The sequence below is a fragment of the Brienomyrus brachyistius genome, chromosome 19 (assembly GCF_023856365.1).
Source record: "Brienomyrus brachyistius isolate T26 chromosome 19, BBRACH_0.4, whole genome shotgun sequence".
Classification (NCBI taxonomy): Eukaryota; Metazoa; Chordata; class Actinopteri; order Osteoglossiformes; family Mormyridae; genus Brienomyrus; species Brienomyrus brachyistius.
In genome coordinates, this window is record NC_064551.1 from 19,593,671 (window position 1) to 19,615,252 (window position 21,582).

At 48.0% G+C, this 21,582-nt stretch overlaps 1 protein-coding gene across 4 annotated transcripts in view; it reads left to right on the forward strand.

Annotated features, from left to right (window-relative positions):
* rps6kc1 (ribosomal protein S6 kinase polypeptide 1) overlaps window positions 1–20,798 on the forward strand; it is a 45,253-nt gene extending 24,455 nt beyond the window's left edge. For all 4 annotated transcript variants that reach the window (XM_048985391.1, XM_048985392.1, XM_048985394.1 and 1 more), the window contains 5 exons: window positions 750–2,207; window positions 2,528–2,617; window positions 12,469–12,551; window positions 17,746–17,841; window positions 18,144–20,798. In XM_048985391.1, the coding sequence (XP_048841348.1) occupies window positions 750–2,207; window positions 2,528–2,617; window positions 12,469–12,551; window positions 17,746–17,841; window positions 18,144–18,245 (1,829 nt within the window). In that variant the 3' untranslated portion in view covers window positions 18,246–20,798. The remainder of the gene's footprint in view (window positions 1–749; window positions 2,208–2,527; window positions 2,618–12,468; window positions 12,552–17,745; window positions 17,842–18,143) is intronic.
* Window positions 20,799–21,582: the final 784 nt, after the last annotated feature.

Sequence of the window (21,582 nt, forward strand, 5' to 3'; positions counted from 1 at the left end):
TCTCGCCGTGTTGTAATATCGTGAGATCTCCTTACACCTCTAGTGGATATTCACGTACCTCCTGAGGAATTCTAAGTATGTTTCTGAGCTCTGATTTCATCTTGAACCCATCCTGTGGGCCCGTTAACTGACAACTGCTCCCACAGGCATCAGAAGTGCCACCTGCAATGAGACGTTTAGGAAGTCTTCCCATTTCAAAAGTGTCGATCCTGCTCTGTGTTGTCCTCCTGTTCGCGTAGATCATCTCCGCACTCCATTGCTTTGCTTTTAGTACATCCATTATGCTCATGCCCTACCTTACTTTTGAAGGAGGTGATATTTCTTGTTTAATATATGGCTGGTCTTCATTGCACATCATTTCACTGGCTGGTTACATGTAGACCTCGTTACTCTCTCCAGCAAGAGTGGGTGACTATGAGAGAATCCTATCTGAACCTCTATGGCTGGCATTCTCCCTCTTTATAAAGTATTGCTTTGTTGCTACATGCAAACCCAAGGAGATAGGTGGTCAACTCCTTCCAGGAGACTGAAAAGTTACTGAAGGTGTCTGGTGACTAGCTATGAGACCCGTAGCCTGAAGATTACTAGTTAGAGTCCCAGGGGATTCTGCTGTAGTTACGTGGAGTAGGGTGCTAAACAACAAACAACAACAACGATCTTCACCAGGGTCATGGGATTAACCGGATATGATCTAGTCAGTTTTGGGTTAGAAATATCAAATTGCCAGTTTGCTCGTTTTCTTGTATCAGGTGGGAAGCTGTGGTCCCATATCGGAAAGTTCCTGAACAAGAGCCCGGAGGACAGCTTGGACATCCCGTTCATCCAGAAGTCCCACACGGCGGCAGTTCACCCAAGTGAGGAGCTGAGCTCCAGCAGCCTGGATTCTGGCCCCAACAGGGAGGGGGTCACGCTAGGGGTCCTTCCTTTGAAGAACAGCCTCACCCCAAGTTCCCAGGATGACAGCAGTACTCAGGATGAGGAGGCTGCTGATGGCTCCCAGCGGGTCCTGCTAGACTCTGGGGCAACCTCTGAAGAGGAGTGCACAAACAGTTACTTGGCCCTCTGCAATGAGTACGAGCAGGAGAAAATTGAATCGGACTCTCTGGAGGAGCATTCGGCCCCAGTTGCCGAGGAGCCCTCGGCCCGGGCGCACCCCTTGCTGAGTAGCGACAGCCTCTGCTCCCCTGTGATGGCTCAGGAATTCCGGTTTTTCGCCGAGGATGACCATGGCGAGGTCTTCAGCTCTGCCTGCCTCCCTGCTGACTCACTGGACCAGTCCAAGAAGACGCCGATGGAGTTCTTCAGGATTGACAGCAAGGACAGTACCAGTGATCTCCTGGGTGTGGAGTCAGGAGACAGGCTGAAGTTCGAGCCCTCCAAACCATTCCTCCCCTCCGCCGACCTGGAGGAGGTGACAAAGGTCGTCGGGAATGTCAAGCTGCCTCAGATGGACCTTTGGGGGGTTGATAGCGATAGGGGCTCCAATGAATCCGTCCCTGTCATCTCCTTTAAGGAGGCGGTGGTGGAAGACACGGGGAGCTGTGATGAAGGCCGACCACCAGACCTCCTGGTGAACCTCCCCGGTGTGGCAGATGTCACAGCAGAGGAGCTGACTGTGGCTGGCCCGTCCGCAACAGATGACACTAGAGTGTCCCCGAGGTTTGGGAAGCCGGATGTCTTGCAGCTTCACTATGACCTGGGGGATGATGTAGTCCTTGGCCTGTCAGAGGACGAAGGGGGCCCATCCTCGGTTTGTGCCCCCCCTGTCTCTGCAGCCTGCAGCTCCTCACTACCCGGCCATGGCGGTCTGCCTTCAGGCCCAAAGGCCTGCCGGACTCAGGCAACCGTCTCGCACGAATTGCAAGCTGTCCACGTTGGTTTACATGCTGATCCAGAGACTATGGACTCAGCCCAGTTCTCCCTGAAGTCTAAACTGCGTTCGGACCAGGACGCTCATGACCAGATAGCGTCTGAAGCCTTTGGAGAAAGCGCTTCCGCCGAGACAGAGCCAGGCAAGGCGAGCGATGACGTCTCTCAGCTTTTTAAGGATCTGGATGAGCTCCTGCTTATAGCGGCAAACACTCACCTACCCGAGGAGTATGTTCAGCGTTGGGCGATGGAGATTGTCGTTGCCCTCGACGCTCTCCACCAGGAAGGAATCGTCTGCCGGGACCTGAACCCAAACAACATCTTGCTCGACGACAGAGGTCAGGCTGTTTTGTTTTATTTGTTTATCTGTTGTTTTGTTCTAAATTTATGTATTTTTTTTCTTTCCCTACTGGCTGTTGCTTCCAGTTAGCTGAGTAAATGGTTCGTCCCATGATTACTACCATAATTTGCTATCTGAAGCCTCATTATCATCTCGGCAGATTTGCCCTCAGTAATAGCCTCTGTAGGCTAATGAGGGCATTATTCTTAATGATACCGTTTTAGCTATGAAAGAATAATTACAGTTAGTTTCTCCTTGATACACATTGGAAGGGGAGAGTGTTTGAATATTATTTTCCTGTTATGTTTTCTTTTAAAGGACACATCCAGCTGACTTACTTTTGTAGCTGGAGCGATGTGGAGGATTCGTACGACCAGGAAGCCATCAGCGCCATGTATTGCGCTCCAGGTAGGAGCTGTATGGATGTGGAATTCACATCCCGAGTCTGGAATTTTAGTTTGATCTTTCCATATGGATCAAATTCCAAACATCTCTCTGTGTCACCTCATCTCATCTTTCAATTTTCCCCCTTATAAATTGGTATGAAAGTTTACTAGTTCAATTATACAAAATTCAATACTAGGCAGATAAAATTGAATGAATTCAGTACTATATTGTTCCTACAGATTCTTCATCACGTTCTAAAATCATTTAAAAGATTTTATAAGATCTATTGCAGGATTAAATTGTCCTTCTAATATCTGTTAAGCCGAATCGGTCTGTGTGGTTTTACTCATTCCCTTCTGGCAAAATTTTATCGAGTTTGCTGTCTTCCCGTTCTGGATGATAATTTCCACTTGATGAATCTTTGCAGCCTTAAGTGAGTAGTAGCACATGCGAATAGTTGTCCTAAAGCCGTAAATTGTCATTCATTTGGTTTTAATTGTCTGCTAGGATGGTTGATGCTGGAAACAGACCTCTGAGCCAAGCAAATATTTCAGTGGAAGTGGCGGGCCATTGTCCATCCCGTGTAGACGGCACTACCTCTTGTTTTATCTGTGCCGAAAGTCTGCTTCATTTGGCGTGCACTCTCTCTCCTGCCTCACCCTCCGGTGATATTTTGTTTTTTTTTCAAAGCTGTCGCCTTTTGTGTAAGTCCTTAGCCAAGACTTTGTGGCATGGGCTAGGCAGGGGTGGAGGGGGTCTGCCAATTTTTAGTTGTGAATTTGATTTAGATATTTCTTTTTCTATAATACATGTTTTCATGGCCACTTGTCACGTCTGAGGGCGTGTGAGTTTACCCTAATGCTCGAGCGAAGTGTCTTTCGTGCCGAACCTGTTTCGAGCGCATCCGGGTCTGGGAGGCATCGGGGCTGCCCCTTTCGGACGGGTGACATCTCCGGAGTGTCCCCAGGGAGGGGGGCCTGCCAGCGTCTGCATTTGTATGTCGGCCGTGGCCCCCGGTGGTACCGGCGAGCGGTCATGCCAAGACGTCACTGACAAGCAACAGTTGCAGGCGGCGCCTTGTGAATGGCGTGTGAAATGAGCGTGGATAATCTGTAACTGGCGTCCCGCATGCGAGGCGGCCCGGGCGACAAAGGGGATTTCGCTCTGAAAGCTCGACTTAACAATCGAGCCATTTTCTCCAAGGAGTACCCTGCCGACCCCCCCTCCCGGTTTTACCCTAATCCGGTCGCTGTAAGTAAAATGAAGAAGTTTTATGTCTGAAAACTCGTGCTCTGACTTAATAGCGCATTAGGATCATTATTTTTGTTTTTAATTGTGATGTCCAGCAGATGAGCGGCTGCGGTTGGGTCCTTGCTAGTCGCCCCTGGTGTGACTGGCATTGGTGTAGCCGCCCCGTGTCTTATGAAGGACCCCATCTACTCCAGAGCGATTGATGTCTTGTTAGCTGACCGCTAACCATTAGTAGTTTTTAACTTTCACACTATGGCACTGAAACAGGTAAAGCCACCAACACCTCAGGCTTGTCCTGTAATGCGAACACTTCAGCCTCTCACCTGATAGAGAATTCTTGCTGTAACATGTAGCGTTAGAAGCTATTCAAGTTTCCGCTGAGCGGTGGACAGAAATAAAAATAACCTCTCTTTGTATTGATTTATGTGATGTTTGTGATGTTTGATTTGCATTTCATTATTACTGTCATACTGTATAAATTAGAGCCTGTAACCTTTTGTCACAGAATGAATGCTATGGCTTAAAATCATTTTTAGGTAAAATTTTATAAATATTCTCCTGCTGCACGGTTTTTACCAGCTTCTTTAACATCAGTTCCCATCTGAAGCTGACGCAGCTTGCAGTCTCGCGAGCCTCTTTCCTCTCCAGCCTGACGCCCCCGTAGTTTGTTTGATTATTCCGCCTCAGCTGCTCGGACTCTCACCACGCGTCTCATCTGCTCTCCTGTGTGTCTCGCTGCTCTTTAAATGGCCCAGCTGTCTGGCATAACCCCCCTCCCCCCAAAGATTGGACAGGTTTCTGTGGCTCCTCCCCCCGGCTGTCCCCTCTGAGCATTGCCCCGTCCTGGTGCCTTTGGCTGATGGGGCTCGATGTGCCTGGGACAGTGGTCTACTGGCTCTAGACCTGACACCAGAGGGTCATAGGTTTAAGTCCCTTATGTTGCGCTCTAGATTTGCACGCTGGGTTAGCTGTGTCCTTTAGCAGGGTGCCCAAGATGGACAAATCGTGAGATAATTTCTCAACGGTATTTTTTCCTATTGACACTAGTATGTATTTGCTTAAAAATTCATAGGAAACCATCTCACTTTGCCCGTTAAATTTCTGTTCGCATCCTTCTGCTGCTTCTTGCTGGAAGCTAAACAGTCAAAGCCCTGATTAATGGAAGATTCCACTGATGTTCGGGGGGGGTGGGGTTGCTTACGGCTCCCCTGGACTTGTACTAAGTGAACATGCTTTGCCCTTCTTTGCTCCCCCATGACTGAATGCCATTACTCATGTTCAAGGTGCTTTATTGCCATGTGTACACAGTGTGATGAAGTTCATACCCAGGTGCTTTGTGCAGACCATAGTGCCAGAAAATGCCTAAGCCAGTAGAGTGGCTCAGTGTTTTGCACTATTGCATCTTACCTCCAGAGCTGGGGGAACAAATCCCACCTTTGTTCTGTCTGTGTGGAATTGGCATTTTCTGGGAGGTAGATTGTTGCTAAGTGGGTTAGAACACTGTTCTTGTCATTAGAAGGTCGCCGGTTCAGAACCATGTGTTCGGCCGAGTGATTTCACCGTTGGGCCCTTGAACAAGGCCCTCAATTGCTCCTACCCCCACCTCTGATGTTTCAAAAGCTAAATAAATAGGTACAGCGTATAGTGAAGATGGTAGCGAGCTAGCTGGTTAGCAGAACATGTGATTTCAGTAAGTAAGCAAAACATTTATTTAATATTTAAAGTACTGACTGTCACCAGCAGGGGGCTGCCGAACCGAAGGGGCCCCACACAAATGCATGGTTTGACGTAATAGTGCCTGAGTATCTGCGGTTGTTTAGATTTAACACGAGTTTTGAAGGTTGAAGCTCGCAGACTTGCTATCTGAGGCCCCCCCTGCCCCCCGCCTGCCACCGTCCACCTCCAGCTCTGCCAATGGACACGTTTGACACCCAAAATCAAGAAAAACGAGTAGCGGCCGTCGTCCTGTGACACTCAGAGGGGAACAGGGTGGTTGTGCCTTTGCAGGTCTTCCCGTGCCCCCGCCAACGTTGGCTGACAAAGACGTCGTGAAAAGACCTCACAGCCGCCCTGGTGGCGCCCGCTTTCAAACGCTAATGATCCCGAGCCGAGCCGGAAACACGCGTGACATTTCAGGGGCATGAATCGGTCGATCTTAACGAGCTGACCTTTTAATCAGACCTTCTGCGCGTGTGTGTGTATGTGTGGGGGTTATGTTTATATTATATTGTGGGGACCCAATGTCCCCCACAATGTAATAAAAGCCTGTTATTTTGACATCGTGTGGACCGTTTTTCAGGTCGTGTTGGGATTAGTGTTTTCCCCGTAGAGATGAATGGAGAATCCCGACAAAGATTACAAGTGTGTGTGTGTGTGTGTGTGTGTGTACCTGGTTATGGCCTTTTCTTTATAAGTGGGTAATAAACTTGTTTTATTAATGTGGTAAGAACAACAATATCAATAAGTTTTATATATATGTACATATGTGTGTGTATATATGCAGTGCATATATATTATTGCTGTGGCTGTGCACAAAACCAGAACCTATTATGTATTATTATGTGGCTTAAGATTTAGTACGTTTTGTTCTGAATTCCTAACAGACGCAGAAAAGCGCCTCCGTTTTCCCACATAAAGATGTCAACATTTCGTGTTGGGCCTGAAACATTCGCTTAAAAGAAGCGTATCTCAGATAAGGCGATTGTGACTGTGAGGTGGATCTGAATCACCTTGAGGCTCGTGCTGCTGTTCCTGAGAGCCCCTTATACCTCTTATACCTTTGGTGCCCCCACCTGTGTAACCGGGTCTGCTGTGGCCCAGCCTGGACAGTCCGAGACGTTCCGGGGTGCAGTGATGAGGGATAGCCAGTGGGTGGAGCTGATTGCTATCTTTCGCTGCAGCATTCCCACCTTAGCGAGCTCAGACCCTGATAGTGTGTCGGTTAGCTTGTTTTTTTGCCCTTCTGTTTCCCTACTGGGTTCTCCACGCCGTTCCCCAGAGTTCCGAGAGCCGAGAAATCAGCCCAGCACACCTTCCCCATGGTCGAGGCGTGGTGTGGGAGACGAGTGAGACCAGCTGTCCGCACAGATCACCTCTGTTTGTTCTGTTATTCTGACTAAACAGAGATGTCCTTTAAATGGAAAATATTATGGGATGTCAGAAAATGTTTTTACATCATTCTGTTTAATGTTTTGGTTTCTTTTAAAGAGAAATTTCCGTGTATACCCCAAGAACACGTCGGTAAATATGTGGATTTATGAGTTTTTAACCTTTTTGATATTTTTACTTTTTGGTAAAAAGAAAACCATAACGGAACAAATGAATATAAAAGTAGCAGCACCTCTGTTTGTGTCTCTCCGTGCCGGTCATTCGGCATTGAGTGTGCGTGTGTGTTCTGCCGCCATCCTCCTGTCCTCATCGTTATAGAAGGACAGCAATGGAGCCAGTCGGATCTCTTTCTGTTCCTTCATCTGGGCCGGCTCAGGCTGTCTCAGGGATATCCATTATCTCACTTTTACTCAGCATCACCATATTTATTTCCACTGAATTTAAGAGCATCATAAAGAATATGGTGAAGGAGACGCTGTTGCTTTTCTTGAGAGGCCAGTGTGTTTTAATAGCTGTCTAATGTGTGGATGTTTGTGTACCGTATCATATTGTATATGTTGTATTTTAACGTGGGTCTATACAGCTGCTACCTTGACTGTCTATCTTGTTAATGAGATTTTAATCTGAATGGGACCTCCTGGTAAAATAAAGATAAATAAATAATTCTTGAAACTTATAAACGCAAGAGCATTACAGCGCTTTAGGACACTGTACCTCTGATCAGAAGGTTGTTGGTTCGAACCCCACAGTTGACAGGGTGATGTTAACGTTGGGCTTTTAACCCCACGATTACTTCAGGGATGACCTCACCCTACTATTTCATTTGTATGTTACTTTAGATAAAAGCTATATAGTTAAAAAAATGTAAAAGAAGGGGCTTGGACCTTCACAGTGATTTTTTTTAGATAAGTCTTTTTGGTGTCATTGTTAAATGGAATGAATTGCTTATCAGAATTCTTTATTGGGGAGGGTAGAATCAGGCAAACTGCCCCCTTTGTACTTGGTGGCCTCTGCCTTGCTGGCATTGGAGTGCCTGAGATAATTTCCTCGAACACCTGCAGTTATAGGGAAGCATTTTTTGTAAACGCTATCAAACCAGGTTCAGTTTCCTGAGGGTGGGTATGGGGACAGGTGCATGCTGGGAAGAGGGGCCTTAGAACAGTGAAGAAGGTCAGAGGATCATCTCCGATTAGCACGCAGACGCTGGAAACCTGGGCTGATGTGTCTTCAAAAGAGAAAATGTCTGTGACGCACGGAAAACATTGAATGAGACGGAAAACAGCCCTGGACAGTGGATAGCTGTAGCTAGCTGAGGGAGGGTTTGTTATACATCTCTTACTGCCAGTGTTTACTTCAGATGAACTAAGTGAATTTGAGGTGCTCTGACCTGATTAATTTCAAGTTAAATGTGAAGCAAGATCTGTGATGCGATGAGGTAAGTATCTCACACTGGACCCCGCCCTCCTCAGACACCCCCAATGGCGGTCCTGTTCACGAGGTGTCCCAATCAGCCGCCGTCCGCAGCGAGCGACAGACGCATCTCTTGGCTTCTGTTTGAACAGCCGCTGGCCCCTCCTTCCTGAAGCCCCCCCTCTCCCGACCTCGGGGCTCCCTGGGGATAGTTTATCATATTCATGTCCCGAAAACATGGGCCCACCTGTACTGCCCTTTGTATCATCAACAGAACGTCTCCCCATATGGCCGCCGTTCCACGCTGTCCCGCATTTTCCCAGGAAGAAAAGACATAATTCCGGCAGCGACTTTAATGCGCGATGGCAGATTGGTGGAAAGGTGCCAGACTCCATCGGAGGGAGGGGGGGGGGGCTGTCCCGGGGATCTATAAATACAGGGCCAGCGAAACAACATGTTTTCCACAGAAAACAGGCACGGAAGCTAAGATTTGCTGGAAATGACAAGATTACGCCGCTGCTTCACCAGTGTTTGCATAAAAGCTCAGTTCGAAAGCTGTGCAAACAACGACCGCTGGATGCCATTGTCCTCCTGACCTTTGGCCTGGGGGGGTGGGGGTGGATGTGCAGGGTACCAGAAGTGTCGCTGTGCTCTTTTCACCTACACTGGTAACTCTGTATGTTTTATTAGTGTTTATCGTTTTCATTTTTAAATTGTACTTTAAAATCCCTTCGAGTGCCTGGTACTTCCTTTTACGTTTCTTTTACGAGCAGCTGTGGCAGAACCTTGACTAGGGCCTGTCACCTTTGCAAGTTTATGCTTAGTTGATTTTTCTGGAACATTCTGTTTGTTTCCTTTTCAAAGAACTTTCAGATCCAGACAGTTCACTCCGGTCACTCTGTGGCGTCAAATTGGTTTCAGCATTTGTTAGGGTCCGAATCAGCCTCAAACCCTCCACCCCATAAACAATTCAATCCAATTCAATTCAATTCAATTTGTATAGCGGGTTTTTCACATTTCATTATCTCAAAGTGCTTTAGAGCATCCTCACCCAAAGACCACAGAGAGTAAGCCAAAGATGACAGTGGCAAGGAAAAACACCCTAGAAGGAAGAAATCTTGGGAGGAACTGTATTCAAATGGGGAGTCTGTCCTCCGGGGGCCGGCAGGGGCCTGAACACAGTGATAAAGTCCCAATTCACACTTTCCCATGTTTAACATTTGAGTCTCAAAACAGGGGGCAGGGAAGTGATGTCAGGCAGATACTGGTGCTGCTTCAGATGGCAAGATGAACAGTGATACAGCAGCAGGGCATACAGGAGAGACGTCACAGGCAGGAGAGACGTCACAGGCAGGAGAGCAAGCAGGCTGGAAAGACGTCACAGGTAGTGGAGACGTTGCAAGCAGCAGGGTAAGCAGACTATCTTGACATTTTGGAGTCTCCAGGCTTCCCAGGAGGAGGGGAAATAAAATGTGCAGTTAACCAAAGTAGGGGAGACTATAGGCAGTGCTAACAGTTAAGTGAGTGCAGTTTGTAAGCTCTGGCAGATATAGCTAATAAGTAGGAGGGAGATGCAGGTGGGAACGCAGGCATGGGGAGTCCCTGAAACGTCAACACTCCAGTTCCACAAGGGGGTGTGAAGCTAGAGTGACAGCACTAGCAGTTCAGTTCATCCAAAGCCAGTGGCACCGATCCCCACCCAGCTCTGCACCTCACACTACAGGTCTAACTGGACTAGGACTCGAGTTCCTATAAACTAGACTAAACAAGTGTGTTTTTAGTCTAGACTTGAATAATGAGAGTGAGCCTGAATCTCGCACATCCGCTGGAAGACTTTCACAGCTGAGGAGCTCTATAAGAGAATGCTCTGCAGCCTTCCATAATTCTTTCTACCCTGTGTACTAATAGATATCCTGCTCTTTGAAATCAAAGCAAGAGAGGAGGATTGTATAAGGCCAGAGGACCTCTAAGGTATTGTGGTGCAAGGCCATTCAGTGGATCGGTGGATGATCAAATGATCAAATTTTTTAGTTTTTGTAAGAACTCTGGCTGCTGCATTTTGTACCAGCTGAAGTTTATGTAAGAATTTGGATGGGTATCCAGAAAGAAGGGCATTACAGTAACCCAGCCTGGAACTTATAAAGGCATGTATTAGTCTTTCTGAATCAGGGTAGGAGAGCAACTTTTGAAACTTGGCTGTGTTCCGGAGATAGTAAAACACAATTCTAGTAATATTTCTAATGTGAACATTGAAACATAAACCTGAATCAATCAGGACACCGAGACCACTGTGTTAGGAAGGAAGTAGGAAGACCACCTTCCTACACCGAGGAAGTGGGAAGACCACTGTTTCGAGCAGCCTTGGGACCAACTAACAGTATTTCTGTTTTTTTCTGGGATTAACATAAGGACATCTTTTGCCATGAGCACTGAGTATCTAGTAGACAGTCTTCTAACTGAGAGAACTATGATGCATCATTCGGCTTAACAGATATATTTAACTGTGTATCGTCAGCATAACAATGAAACCCAACACCATGATAATGTTACCAAGAGGTAGCATGTATAAAATGAGCAGTAGAGGGCCCAGCACTGATCCCTGTGGGACACCATATTTGACTTGGAAGATTCATTGTTCACACACGCGGTACCACAATATTGGTAGGTACACGTGCCTACTGTTCATACCTAAATCCACCCAAGTCTATGCCCAGGAATGTGCAATGGATTAGGTTTACGTTTGTTGGCATAGCGCCACCTGCTGTCGGTTGGTACCGACAGCGATGCCTTTCTAGGTGTCCCTTGCGCTCTCTACCCCAGAGGACTTTGGCTTGAGCCTGAGGACCTCCTTTCACCTTGAGGAGCCCGACCCCCCTCACATTAAAGCTAACAGTGACAAGGGCAGAGCAGAGTACAAAGGCAGCACCAGGGAATGTGCCTCCCGGGGAACAGCCTAGTCTGAGGCCTTTAGGGAGGGGGCGTGTGATCGGAGAAGGACGGCCAGTGTCCAGGGTTAAGGTTCCTGGTGGTAGGGGGAGCGTGGGTTTCCTCCCACACTCTCCCATGTTCTAATGTGTTCTCCCGTGGTCTCCCACACTCTCTCATGTTGTAATGTGTTCTCCCGTGGTCTCCCACACTCTCTCATGTTCTAATGTGTTCTCCCGTGGTCTCCCATACTCTCTCATGTTCTAATGTGTTCTCCCGTGGTCTCCCACACTCTCTCATGTTCTAATGTGTTCTCCTGTGGTCTCCCACACTCTCTCATGTTCTAATGTGTTCTCCTGTGGTTTCCCACACTCTCTCATGTTCTAATGTCTTCTCCCGTGGTCTCCCACACTCTCCCATGTTCTAATGTGTTCTGTGGTCTCTCACACTCTCTCATGTTCTAATGTTTTCTCCTGTGGTTTCCCACACTCTCCCATGCTCTCTCATATTCTAATGTGTTTTTTTGTGTTCTCCTACGCTCTCCTGTGTTTTCTCACACTCTCTTGTGTTCTACTGTGTTGTCCTGAGCTCTTCCATGGAACTGGACTTAGACTTGGGCTGATTGGGCTGAGTTACCGTGGTGAGCAAGCAGTTATTTTTTAAGGCAGACATTAACGCCCCCCCTCCAATTTGGCAATTTGATGGCCCCAGTGCTAAGTGGGGGCTTAGCCTGTTGTCAGTGTAGTAGAGAGGTGGGATTCCAGGTCTTGGGGGGGGGGGGGGAAATACAGAACTTATCATACATTTGTCACCTGACCTTGCTCCTCCCCCAGATACCCCACCACCTGTCCACCAAACTTTCCTGAATTACTACCTGCCTTATTTTGGGATGCCGCTTCTCCTGCAGCTCCTGGAGATTTCCAGGTTTCCTTTTACCTGTGGGAATGCTGAATTTTCATAGCACACCCTGGTTTTCCCATTTGTCACATTTATATCAGCAACTGATTGATCAGACGTTGTCCATCTCATCCCATGTCATCGTCCGAACCAGAGGGAACCCTCCTGCGCTGCAGAGAGAGCTGGATACCGTTTTACACTATTGCTGTGATGATGTCAGATTAATGACGGCATTAATGTCCTTTATCTGTCTAATCCATCCCTCTTTCTCTCCCTATTAGAAGTCGGAAGCATTTGTGAAGAGACAGCAGCCTGTGATTGGTGGAGTCTGGGAGCCATATTGTTTGAGCTGCTGACAGGGAAGGTAAGCCCACCATGGGGGGAGAGTGTGTAAGAATGGGATAAGGGGGGAATGTGTAAGAATGGGACTAGGGGGTAGTATGTAAGAATGGGACAAGGGGGGAAATATGTAAGAATGGGACAGGGGGGGAGTGTGTAAGAATGGGACAGGGGGGGAGTGTGTAAGAATGGGACCGGGGGGGAATGTGTAAGAATGGGACTAGGGGGTAGTATGTAAGAATGGGACAAGGGGGGAAATATGTAAGAATGGGACAAGGGGGGGAATGTGTAAGAATGGGACAAGGGGGGAATGTGTAAGAATGAGACAGGGGGGGAATGTGTAAGAATGAGACGGGGGGGGTAGTGTGTAAGAATGGGACGGGGGGGGGGATGTGTAAGAATGGGACGGGGGGGGGATGTGTAAGAATGGGACAGGGGGGGGAGTGTGTAAGAATGGGATAAGGGGGGAATGTGTAAGAATGAGACGGGGGGGAATGTGTAAGAATGGGACGGGGGGGGAATGTGTAAGAATGAGACGGGGGGGAATGTGTAAGAATGAGACGGGGGGGGAATGTGTAAGAATGAGACGGGGGGGTAGTGTGTAAGAATGGGACAGGGGGGGAGTGTGTAAGAATGGGACGGGGGGGAATGTGTAAGAATGAGACGGGGGGGGTAGTGTGTAAGAATGAGACGGGGGGGGGGATGTGTAAGAATGGGACAGGGGGGAATGTGTAAGAATGGGACGGGGGGGGGATGTGTAAGAATGGGACGGGGGGGGGGATGTGTAAGAATGGGACAGGGGGGGAGTGTGTAAGAATGGGACGGGGGGGGAGTGTGTAAGAATGGGACAGGGGGGGAGTGTGTAAGAATGGGACGGGGGGGAATGTGTAAGAATGAGACGGGGGGGGTAGTGTGTAAGAATGAGACGGGGGGGGGATGTGTAAGAATGGGACAGGGGGGGAGTGTGTAAGAATGGGACGGGGGGGGGATGTGTAAGAATGAGACGGGGGGGGATGTGTAAGAATGGGACAGGGGGGGGAGTGTGTAAGAATGGGACGGGGGGGATGTGTAAGAATGGGACGGGGGGGAGTGTGTAAGAATGGGACGGGGGGGAATGTGTAAGAATGAGACGGGGGGGGTAGTGTGTAAGAATGAGACGGGGGGGGGGGATGTGTAAGAATGGGACAGGGGGGGAATGTGTAAGAATGGGACAGGGGGGGATGTGTAAGAATGGGACAGGGGGGGAGTGTGTAAGAATGGGACAGGGGGGAATGTGTAAGAATGGGACAGGGGGGGATGTGTAAGAATGGGACAGGGGGGAATGTGTAAGAATGGGACAGGGGGGGAGTGTGTAAGAATGGGACAGGGGGGGAGTGTGTAAGAATGAGACGGGGGGGGATGTGTAAGAATGGGACAGGGGGGGAGTGTGTAAGAATGGGACGGGGGGGGGATGTGTAAGAATGGGACAGGGGGGGAGTGTGTAAGAATGGGACAGGGGGGAATGTGTAAGAATGGGACAGGGGGGGATGTGTAAGAATGGGACGGGGGGGGGGAGTGTGTAAGAATGGGACAGGGGGGGAGTGTGTAAGAATGGGACGGGGGGGGATGTGTAAGAATGGGACAGGGGGGGGAGTGTGTAAGAATGGGACGGGGGGGAATGTGTAAGAATGAGACGGGGGGGGGTAGTGTGTAAGAATGAGACGGGGGGGGGATGTGTAAGAATGGGACAGGGGGGAATGTGTAAGAATGGGACAGGGGGGGATGTGTAAGAATGGGACAGGGGGGGAGTGTGTAAGAATGGGACCGGGGGGGAGTGTGTAAGAATGGGACAGGGGGGGAGTGTGTAAGAATGGGATAAGGGGGGAATGTGTAAGAATGGGATAAGGGGGGAATGTGTAAGAATGGGATAAGGGGGGAATGTGTAAGAATGGGACAGGGGGGGGGATGTGTAAGAATGGGACAGGGGGGAATGTGTAAGAATGGGACAGGGGGGGAGTGTGTAAGAATGGGATAAGGGGGTAGTGTGTAAGAATGGGATAAGGGGGGTAGTGTGTAAGAATGGGATAAGGGGGTAGTGTGTAAGAATGGGATAAGGGGGGTAGTGTGTAAGAATGGGATAAGGGGGGTAGTGTGTAAGAATGGGACGGGGGGGATGTGTAAGAATGGGACAGGGGGGATGTGTAAGAATGGGACAGGGGGGATGTGTAAGAATGGGACGGGGGGATGTGTAAGAATGGGACACCGGGGGGGTAATGTGTAAGAATGGGACACCGGGGGGGTAATGTGTAAGAATGGGACACGGGGGGGTAATGTGTAAGAATGGCATGTGGGGGGGGAGTATATAGGAGCAACAGGGAAAGTGAGTAAGAACAGGATGGGGGGAGGTGTATAAGAGCGAAGTGGGGGAAGTATGGGGGGTTTCGCCATCTATGCTTTCGGGGGGTTGTATATGCTCAGGGGGGCTGCACCCCCACCCTCTGGTGGTGTATGTCCTCTATGCTCTGGCAGCCTCACAGGTAGTTGGGTAGAATTATTTGTAGGTGTTTCACTCAGTGTTTCACATTTTTTTAACAACCATTGCAGTGCTTAGTGCTTTTTACCTACAGTTTTATCATTTTTAAGGTGCGTTATGAGAATACTTTTAGTCAGGAGGGGGGAGGAGGTGGACGCAGTGGTGGAGAACTGAAATAAAAATGCAAGGACATTGGTGGTTGGTGAGAATGAAAGGATCACACCAGGATGATTAGCTATGACTGAGGGACAAGTGGAATGTACCAAATAGGCCAACCTGGGGCACCTCAGCCTTCCTCCAGGGACATCCACCCGTCCCCCAAAACTTGCTTATTCTACATTTCTGAAAGCCTTAATATCAGCTGCGTCTTAAATTGCTGACAATGTTGTTAGTGCCATTCCCTCTTCAGATACAGTGAGATCCACAAGGCTTTCAGAAGTGCACCAGTCCACATTCCACCCGCTCATTGGCCCGAAGTAACGCATGCAGTCGTTTTGAAAGTGGAACAAAGGTTGAAAGTCACCCAGCTCGCCGGAGTGGTGGGCGTGATGAAGACAGCAAAGGATGGCTGTCTTGGCCCCCCCCCACCTCCCTCTCTCCCTCACCCCCCCCCTCTTGTTTGGCACTTTCCAGTTGTGCCAAGGTAGCAGTGAGCCAGGCCTCTCAGCCGCCTCCTCCATCTGGTAGAGGGAACGGGGTTGAGGAAGAGGCCAGATCTCTGGGTTATTGCACTGGGCTGCGATTCCTGGATCGCAGACAGCCTCCCCGCTCTAAGTCGCTGGTCAGGGACCGAGAAGGTGCTGATGGAACATGCCGGAAATCGCAGTTTCCAAGGTCAAACGGGACTTCGGACGGATGGTCGGTCGGTCGGTTGGACGGACGGTCTGTCTGTCACTTCCTCCGTCTGTCTGTCCGCTCATGTCGATCTGCTCGTCTTCATATTAACTCCAATTTGCTTGTTATTCCTGAGTAGCCACAGACCCTGAGGATGTGACGGTGGCAGCAGCAGCAGGCTGTAAACAGTCATGTGGCGCCTTAGCGGTTCGCTCTAAATGAGCTGGGCGCCCATCGCCTCCTCCGGAGGGGGATGGTGATTTGCCACAAGATGCTGAGGGCGTTTTGTTTTTTTTTTCTTCCCTTTACCGGGCGTCCTGCCTGGGTCCGTCTTAATTAGCCGAGTCTCCAGGACACTGGGATATTGTAACGGGTCTATTAACAAACTGTATTTAAGTCTTTGATCTCTTGTTTAATTACGGAACAGCACAGACGCCGGACGGGAATATCTTTAGCGTTCAACGTCTCTCGTTCATTACTTGTTCATCTGCACTGTAACACTTAAAGAAGTTTACGAGTTTCACAAACTTTATTTATTACCTTATTTTATTATCATTATCTTTAACTTTTGCAGTTTAGCTGATTTGATGCCGATAGATTTGCAGTAGTTTTTAGCATCTTAAACCGGCAAACTACCCCCTCCACCCTCCCACCGCCCCGCCCCCCATGCACGATCCACCACGGCTCCTTAGTGCCGTACAGCGGGCTGCCGGCGGGCTCTCCATCTCGTTAAGAAAGCTGGCAGCGGAGTTGGGCTGCTGGCATCTGGAGGGCTCCAACGGGGAGTTGAGGTCACCGGCACCGGATAGCGACGGGAACTCGGGGAAGAGGGGAGCGTAGCTGGCCCCCTCGGTCTCTGCCAGGAAGAGGGGGTCACATGACCTCTGGGGCGATCCCACCCCCGCGCAGGTAGGAGCGGGTTTGTTTGGGCTCAGCGGTGTCGTCCCAGGCTTTGGCAGCCTTGTCTCTGACCCGGTCCTGTTTGGACGCCATTGATTGAGTTGTTTTCCCTCGTCTACATGCCCTTGCTCGTGTAACCTACCACTGATTTTTTCTCCTTCCTTGGTTTTTTTAAACTGTGCCTGCTCCGCTTTCCCATGCCGTCTCTGAGGGCCATCTCCACAGTCCAGGGGTTTCGGGCCGGTCCAGGTGGACTGGGCAGCTGCCCGGTCAGCCAGCTCTATACCAAACGAGCCGCACTCAGCTCATCACCAGGCCAATTTAAGATGGATGTTTATCAGCAGTAGCAGGGTTCCATCCAGCAAATTTAAAACGGGTGAAGATTCAGACCCTGTGTTGTTGTAATTAATGAGATAATGTGGTTCTATGGCAGTCTGTGGTCATCCTGTCATCATTAATGAGGTAATGTGGTTCTATGGCAGTCTGTGGTCATCCTGTCATCATTAATGAGGTAATGTGGTTCTAGGGGAGTGTCTGGCTATTTTGCCATCATTAATGAGGTAAAGTGACTCAATATGAGTGTATGGCAGCTTTATCTTTAATGAGGTAACGTTGTTCTATGGGAGTCCATGGCCATTGTGTTGTAATAAATGAGACGGTGTGGTTCTGTTGCAGTCTGTGGCCATGTTGTCATCATTCATTTTGTGGGAGTCTATGGCAGAATTGTAATCCATTAATGACGAAATGTGGTTCTGTCAGAGTCTGTGGTCATTGTATTATATTCTGTGAGGGTAATGGCCTGTTTGTGGAGCAGTAGGTGCAGTATTGTCTAAAAAGTCATAGAAGGGCCTAGCTGTGATATCCATGAAACTTAACCTGAATTACTCCGGAAAAATTTCGAGGCATGAAAAAGAGTGAAAATGAACAGAAGCATCAATTCAGCTGATGTAACGTGCTGTAACTGTTGGCCCAGTCTCTGCGCCAGTGCCACCCTGCCGGGATCAGCCGACACACGATGCTCGATGTGCCGGACTTTGTATCCAAAGAGGCCGGCTCCCTCCTGCAGCAGGTACGCTCAAACAAGTGCCTTCCGTCTTCCATACTTTTTGGGAATTGTGCCGGCAGTGCAAGTCAGCCTCATTTTACTCATGGGCTGAAATGGTTTAGGTGAGGAATGTCTGTTTTTAGAGGATTTTGTTTACAAAAACCAGAATTATTATTTAAAAAAAAATTTCCATATGTAACTAGAACGACAAAGTAGTTGATGTGTGTAACAGGTTAAATTAAATCTTTGAGTTTTGAGTGAAAATTTGGCTCCAAAAGCTCCAGGGTTGGGTCCTTGTACCTTGATGGCTTCTGTTTTCTTCGTAGCTCCTTCAGTTCAACCCCATGGAGAGGCTTGGCGCAGGCGTGGCAGGAGCTGAAGATATAAAGTCCCACCCCTTCTTCGCCATGGCGACCTGGCCCAAGTAGCGTCCGTCGAGGATCACAGACTTGATGGTGGGGGCCGGCGGTTCTGCCCCCGTGCATCCTCTTCAGATGCGGCAGCTGCAGCACCGAGTGGAGTCTGGTTTCCAAGTGAACAAACACACTCCTACGAGCGGGAGCGGTGGACTGTCCAGATCACCCATCGTTTACATCAGGTCACATTTCATATACTTTACTTACAAGCTTATTTAATATTTTGTCTGCCAATGGATCAGTCCGATGTCTTCAGATGGCACTAATATTGTTCTCCTTTTTTAAGAACTTTTTATAATTTGCAGTGTTTTTCTTCTGAGCATTTGCATTATTTGAATAGGTGTTTGGCATTGCAAAAAATGTTTACTTAGGTCTCTGGGTATCTTTAACCATTTAGATGAGAAAAATATACTTATATAATGTCGTGAAAACAGAGGAAGATGTATGGCTGTGCAACAGGTATCAAAGCACTGAACAAAGCGTGTTTGGCTCTGCCCCAACAGTGTGACCTTGACCTCTGACCTTTGACCATATGTTGTGAATGTCAGTGTCTTCCTGGCTAGATGGATGTGTGTGCCAACACCTCGAGAAAGCCACTTGAATTCACTGTGTACCACGTCACATCAGCTCATCAGCCTATGAACAGGTCCTACATTTCTCATACTGTAGATGTACCATGTTTCTACATTTTTACACAGTTCGTCATGTAGAACAGACATTTGCCTCACGGTCTCGATTAGATTACAGCCCTTCATTTTGCCAAGATCATGAAAGGTTACGTTCTGAAGAGACCCCAGTAGTGTGTAATGCCTCATTTAATAAATGGCAAGTCAGTGTTTCAGCCACTCAATTGGGATTCACTTATGTAAGCAGTTGTATGTCTGCATGCAAACCCTGAGTGAGAAAAAAAAATCTCAAAATATTATTTCACTCTAATATATTATTTATTAGTCTATGGACCATCTTCCAGTTCGGTTGTGGCATGTGCTATTTGTTTTTTTTTTTTTTTTTTTTTTTTACTTTTTTGTTTAATTTATTTGCAAGCTGTAATATCTCTGTCTTTCGAAAGAAACTGATGTTACAGGAGTGTTGAGCGGTTAATGATCTGATCATTCTAAATGGCGATAATATACAGCACATCAGTGATGGCAAGATGTTTGGATATCATGGAAATATGCAGCCTTGCCAAAATGTGTATAGTGCAGAAATATAATGAAATTGTATAATGAATTTTTGTGAAACCATGTGAAACTGGAGTGTGACATGGCTGTTGACCTCTTTCTGTGGGCTGTAAACTGAAGAGGATTATGGGTAGGGACTGAGATTTGGATAAACATATGTCAGTTTGATCATCAGATATCTGTATATTCTGAAGTGATAGGAAAACCCAGAATTTTCCGTTTTGTCGTTTGGCAGTTGGGTGAGAATATGGAGTTTCTTCATTTGCAGCAGATTTAGTCTATATCTTATAGGATGTGCAAAATGCAGGTACATGAAACACTGTAGTCAATTCCTCATCTCAAATTCAGGAAATGAAAAAAATCTGACTATAGCATATATGTGTGTATGTGATTTATTATTTTCAGACCTGTATAAGCAATGTTGTGCAGGTCAGTCGCCCACAGTCATCCGAAAACACTAAGGAGCAACACGCAAGTCTTCAGGTCCAAAGCATAACCTACAGAGTTTACCATTTCATATTTTAGTGCAATAACTTTTATTCTTCCCTCTTTTATTTGTTCCAGAGACACTTGTGTATATGAATTTTGCTGTTTTGGTGCTGAATTGGATGTGATAGACTGGGTGTGTATCGATGGCACCAAGGCCTGTCTTTGACTTTCTTGTGAAACCTCCAATCCTGTCTTGCACCTTTTGTGATCTCTCCGGAAAAGTTATCGCGTGTCATCGAGCTGTTCTCTTGCACCCCTTCTGTTGGCCATTAGCGGGACCCTGCATTGCAAGGACACATTTCGGAGGCTCGGTAAGAGCCAAGGCGGGCTTGGGGGTCGTCCAGCTCCATGGCATCGTCACGGTAACGTGGGCATCAAGGGCAAAATGGCCATTTAAGAATTTTTCTGGGATATCATTGGCCAGTAGAGGTGATCTTTCATGCAATGACTACATACGTTTGAACCTGTAGTTATCCTGTGGGGTGGCACTGCCTTGCAGACTGACACCTTGTATTAAAATTGACAAATGCATTTTAGGAGCTGATATGTTGGTAACAACATATAGTGCATCTCACATTTTCTGTGGGTTTCTGTTACAAACTTCTTCCATTAAGTGTAAGTATCGGCCCACCTCTGAAATCCTCCTGTCCAAGTGAAGATCATTTTATCTATATAGCGGCCAGCGTAGATTTGGATCCAAGCATCCCATGTCTACGTGAAGGATCCGTGGTTTTTGTCCTCGTTCACCATTCATAAGAAAACCGTGGTGTTCAATGTGAGCGTGTGCCCAGCGCGTAGTGCACGGAGGACAGCAAAAATGATGTTTTCTACGTGCGGCTGTACTAACCGTGTTGCACGGAGACTGTGTCAATAAACTTTATGGATGAAAAAAAAACAGTGACTTGGTCATTTTGATTTGGGCAGTGTGTGGTACCCCCCCCCCCCCCCAAATCCTGATTCGGGACTCCACACGTTCCTCCTCTGACGTGTAAATGGGGAGGATTGTAAAAAGAGCACTTCATTAGTAGATAGTAGTTGCAGAAAACATTTTTGGACAAATTCAAAATTAAAAGAATGAACTAATTTGATTTATAAACGGTTTAGCTGCGGTGTTTACCACCACTCACACTATGCATTTGCATGGGGCCCCAAGTGGCTCCCTACTGACCAAAAACACGACACAGGTCCCTAATTTAGGAGATGCTGAAGTAACATATTCTGATGACCAGCTAGCTATGATTTTCTGACTGTACCGTCTATGTTAAGGTTTTGAAATATCTGTGGGGGGGTAATGGAGCCCCAGAAACAAGAGTTGTTGCGGAGGGAAACCTTACCCAAAAAGGGCCGGTGTGTTTGTGGGTTTTCTCTGCAACTCCCCAATTAGATCACTAAGTAGAGGACTGATTGGCTGAAGAGTCCTCACACCTGGGTTTGAACAGCTGACCTAGAGGTCACCCCCAAAGGCAGCATACACACCGGCCCGTGCTATGGGGTGTTTAGGGGTGTGGCTGAGGGTGGGGATAGGGAGAAATGGGACAGGGAAGTTTAGTATCATCACTCTAAATGCTCAGTGGTTGTCAGAATTGGGTGCTATGGTCTCGGGGGGGGGGGGGGGGGGGCTACTCCTGTGACAACAGCCTGTCAGTGACATAAGCTGCTGATGATGTCCCGCATCTGAA